Genomic DNA, 4,707 nt, shown 5'->3' with positions numbered 1-4,707 from the left:
TTTATGTTGCTTACAGAGCCCTTAACATTCTCTACCCCTCAAACTCCCATTTTCGTTTTGGAAACAAAACCCTTTGAAAAGAAAAAAATATAAAAACTTAATTAAAAATTTGATAAAATTATAAAGAAAGTCAAAGTAATTAAACATTTATTTTATTGTTAATGTATAATAATCTGTTGTACTCGTACAAAAATACATTGTCAGTAGAGCATAAATAAAACAACGATAATAATACTCGAATTTATTGAGTTTTAAGGCATAAGCACCACAATCCATATTAATTAAACATGATTTATGAGTTTGTGCAAAATGTAATGTATTATCATCTAATTAAAATAAGTTGAGCTTTCAGGATGTCTTCACCGGTGGAAGAATCCATGTGTGTTAAAGAAAGCACAAGCTGAAGTGAGAGATGTATTTGATGAGAGAGGAAGAGCCGATGAATCTTGCATTGATGGGATGAATTATGAAATACTTGAAAGCAATTATCAAAGAATCATTAAGATTACATCCCACACTGCACCTCTCTTTTCTTTTATTTCGTTGAATTTTATATTCAAATAATTTCCAAACTAGTATGTTCATAAATCATAAGAAACGAATTGAGTGACAACGTGATCATCACTCCCATTTACACATAGTTTGATGAGTGTGTCTGAAACCATAAGTTAACACGAAGCTTCCATCCATTCTCTTCAAAACAAAGCTTTCCACAAGAACATAACACGCAAAATTTTCCCATTTAGTGCCCCCTTCTAATTTCTTTTTAATTATCCTCTCGTGCCTTCTATTCCTACTCAACCAACCACCTCTTTCTTGCTCCCATTTCATTCTTTCCACAATCCAACTCTAACCCCTCTTCCCACACTAAACCAAACCACTCCATCAACACCATTCCCTTCACCCCACTTAGCTTCCTTTCCACCCACCATAGCAAATTCTGTTTCAACAACAACATCCACTAACACCCCATCATTACCTTCATTACCAATAACACTACTATTCTTCATTGACAAAATCTTCTGCCATCTTTGCTCAAGTGTCAATTTGTAAAACACAGATCTTTTCATTTGGTCCTTGAGTTTCATTCCTTCCTTCACAAACATAAATGGACAGTACCAATTCCCAACAACCACAGAACCAGAACAATCATTAGACAATGGGAAATCGAATGCCGGTAATTGACTGCGCAACAATTGATTTAGGCCAAGAGCTTCTTCCAAATTGTAATTCCTGGGTGTAGAAGCTTCAACAGTCCAACCTTTCGTCCTTAAGAATGAAGGAGGGATCCCATCAGGAGCAACAGACTTTGCATAGAAACCAGAACTCTTCATGATTATCTCGAATTGTTGATATTGGTTGAAGGGGTCCAAAGGTCTTGGTTTAACATCATTCACAAAATTGCAGCATAAACAAGTTACCATATCCTCTTCCGATGAGCTTGTACATGCCTCCCTGCTCGTCAACATAACAAAACAGTTTGTAGAATAATAATAGTACTATAGTAGCGTAAACTAAAAAAATAATGATAAAAAAAATCCATTTTAAAAATTGATAAAAGTAACTCATTGCCAAATAGCTTTCTTATTGTTGAAAAAAAAACACACTAATGTGCCAAAAGCAATTATTTATGTGGAAATCTTAGATAGTAATATAGTACCACGTCAAATTTTGTTTTTATCAACAGAAATTGAACTACTTGATTATTCGTTGTTTTTTGTCAATTTTTTAAATCTTTAGAACCTAATGCTAATACATTTTAGAGAAAATAAAAAAATACAATACTTTTTAAATTCTAAAATTGAATCTAAATTATAAATTCTAAATCATAAAGTCTAAATTTTGAAGTTTAGATTTTAAATTCTAAATCTTAAACCCTAAATTATAAATTTTAAATCTGAACTATTGATATGAAATATAAAAAATAGAGAGTTAATATTTATTTAATTGATAAAAAGTGTAACTCTAAAGAGCGTTTGTTTAAAGACGAACATCTTTTTAGAAGATATTTTTGTTGGTTTACATCTTTGGATTTTTTTTTCTTTTTGGTAGGTGCTTCAGTCTTTAAAACTATAGTTTGTGTGGTTTAAAAAGACTTATGACACCATAAATCACATGCATATACGACAGTATGAACACTTTTCTCTAATTCTAAATTTGTATATTCTTATGTGCTTCTATTGAGTAGAGCACATGATAGCCAGTTTTAAATTGACAAGATAAATTCATGGATATCCATAAAACATATCAATTCCAAAGCAAGATTAATTATTTTGTGGATTCAAGCATGGAGGGACAAGGATTAGCATACATACCCTTGATGCTTTCCTTTCCTCCATATAACATAGTAGCGGTTGGAAGACAAGGGCTGATTAAGAACTGGAATGAACATAACTTCGTGGTTATCCCTTGTGGACCCTTCTGCTCTATCAGTATTGACGGTCAGATTCTTGCTCTGAGGAAAAGGGAAATGGCTGATGTTTCTGTCCTTCACCAAACCAAAGAAACCGTAGCTTTGTGCTGCTTCATCTTGGAGAACAAGATAACCTGAATTTGGACCCTCTGAAGAAGGTGCCTTAGAAAGGGCATTAATGTCTTTCTTTAACAATGAACGAGGCCTTGTTGAATACATTCTTGATTCTTCTTAATTTCTTTCTCTTCTTATTCTTCAAGCTTTCGTTTCATATATTTGTGTTTGTGTGTATTTATACACTTGCCACTAAGCCAATATGCATTTTAATTTAGCAGTGGATTGTCACATTCAAGGATCAAGCTTTAAGCCTAGCTTTGGGAAACAAAAAAAATACTCAATAACATCAATAACAAACAAATTAAAATCAAAACAATCAAAATAAAAAATCAAGCACCATCATCAGACCGCTAACGATTTCAATTGCATAAGCCATCCCCTTTTGATCATAGGGCACCTTATTGGATAACCACATTCATAAAAGAATAAAAGTTTAATCAGTCCAAAACAAGATATACAAGACCAAAATTCAAATAAATTAATTCAGATCCAATAATCTTTTTAAATTTTAATAATTCAAAACTCAGCAGAATCATCAATCTTACATTCATAAATCATAAGAACAAAATAAATAAAAAACAACACAACAGAAGTACAAGTGTATCACGAATTCATTGAACAATATTGAAGTACTTGCTAGAGAAAATAGAGGAAAGAGGAGACTGAAGTCACACAACAGAGAGAGAAGGAGGTCTAACGTGAACTGGACAGTCACGTTGAAAATTTTTTTTTTTGGTTTGCAACAGGGTATCCATCAGGCCGGAAGCCCAATGACTAATCCCTCGGGTACTGCAGAGGCACACAAAGTGGGCGACCTTCCCAAGCAAGCAAGCTCCATTCCCATCCTCCAGTGAGTATCGAACCCGGGAGAGATGGTTAAGTGACACAAACCCTCATCCATCTGTGCCAACTTGCGTTGGTGTCACGTTGAAAATTTTGGCCATGGAGAACTGCTACGTAAACTATAAGAGTGAAAGAGATTGAGAGAATAGGATTTGGGGGATTTATTGTTAGGTTTTCATGGTGTTGAACTCAGATTGGGCCTTTGGGTTGGGTTGGGTTTCAATGAGGGCCAAGGAAACGTCTTTTTCAATCTGGAAAGCAGCATCGTGGCAAAAGAGCGATTTCATCGGCGATTCTGCGGGTAGCAGCTTCCTGCAACTCGAACGGCATAAACGGCATGAAGGGGAGTGGCAGTAAATTAACGAAGCTACAAGTTAGTTACATGCGGTCCTGAATTCTAAAATGAATTGTTTGATTTGCTTATTTGTTGTTTTCTTTTTCTTGGAATTAAAGTTGAAATTACCATGAAACTGGATGCTCTGCTTGGAATAAAGAGAGCAGGGGCAAGACTTCATGATGAGCTTGGAAGTTGGAATATATAAATTTTGAAAACTAATGCCCGTCAAACTGCATTTTTTATATACAGATGTATAAATTTTATAGGTGCCTACTACTGTAAAGATGCATCTTTACAGATTTTTGTCTTTTATGGCAAAAAAGCGTGTCACTAAAAAGCGTTGCTTTAAAGAGAAAAATGTTATCCTTAATCGTTAACTTGGCTCTGATACCAATTTTTATCAATGCATGTTTTTGAAATATTTTTCTTGGGTTGGATTTGCATTATTAAAATTTTCTATTTCTTTTAACAAATTTTCTATTTCTCTTGATATGCTTTCTATACAATTTTTACAGAATTGTTCCACTTCTTCTCTATTTCTTGTGTAAATGTTACTATTCTGTAATCTTACTTCATAATATCTTTTTTGACTTTTCTGAAAATCTAAATCATTTTTTAATTCTTGTATCGTTTGATTTGCTAAACCAGGCATTTTATACTTGTAATTCTTGTTCAGATTCAATTTGTACTTGTTCTAGGGGTTCAACCTGTAGAGGTTGTATTACTTGAATATTTTGAACATGTATTCTTGATTCAAAAGCTTGTAATGCAATCATATTTTGTATGTGAAGATAATGCAATCTTCGAGCACGATAAATTTGTTTATTCTTAATATTTTCTTTTAAATTTTGACTGATTTTTTAGTTTTAAAACGTTGTATTAATTTTCTTGTTCTAAATATCTTTTTGTTTACCTTCTTGATTTCTGTTTCTAAATCTGAAGATTCAGTTGTCAAATTTCTTATTTTTATAGATATAGCCATTATTCTTGTTTTCAT

General features: G+C 33.0%; 1 protein-coding gene across 1 annotated transcript; it reads right to left on the bottom strand.

The window, feature by feature from the left end:
• Nucleotides 1-655: 655 nt before the first annotated feature.
• LOC130945698 (uncharacterized) lies at nucleotides 656-3,861 on the bottom strand. Its single transcript, XM_057874409.1, has 3 exons — nucleotides 3,229-3,861; nucleotides 2,316-2,785; nucleotides 656-1,455 (listed from the first exon to the last, which is right to left on the bottom strand). Exons 2-3 carry the CDS (start codon nucleotides 2,630-2,632, stop codon nucleotides 828-830), a joined length of 945 nt encoding a protein of 314 aa, XP_057730392.1. The 5' UTR covers nucleotides 2,633-2,785; nucleotides 3,229-3,861; the 3' UTR covers nucleotides 656-827.
• Nucleotides 3,862-4,707: the final 846 nt, after the last annotated feature.

The sequence above is a fragment of the Arachis stenosperma genome, chromosome 1 (assembly GCF_014773155.1).
Source record: "Arachis stenosperma cultivar V10309 chromosome 1, arast.V10309.gnm1.PFL2, whole genome shotgun sequence".
Lineage (NCBI taxonomy): Eukaryota > Viridiplantae > Streptophyta > Magnoliopsida > Fabales > Fabaceae > Arachis > Arachis stenosperma.
The sequence above is the reverse complement of the archived record's forward strand: the minus strand, read 5'-3'. Positions and strand labels throughout refer to the sequence as shown.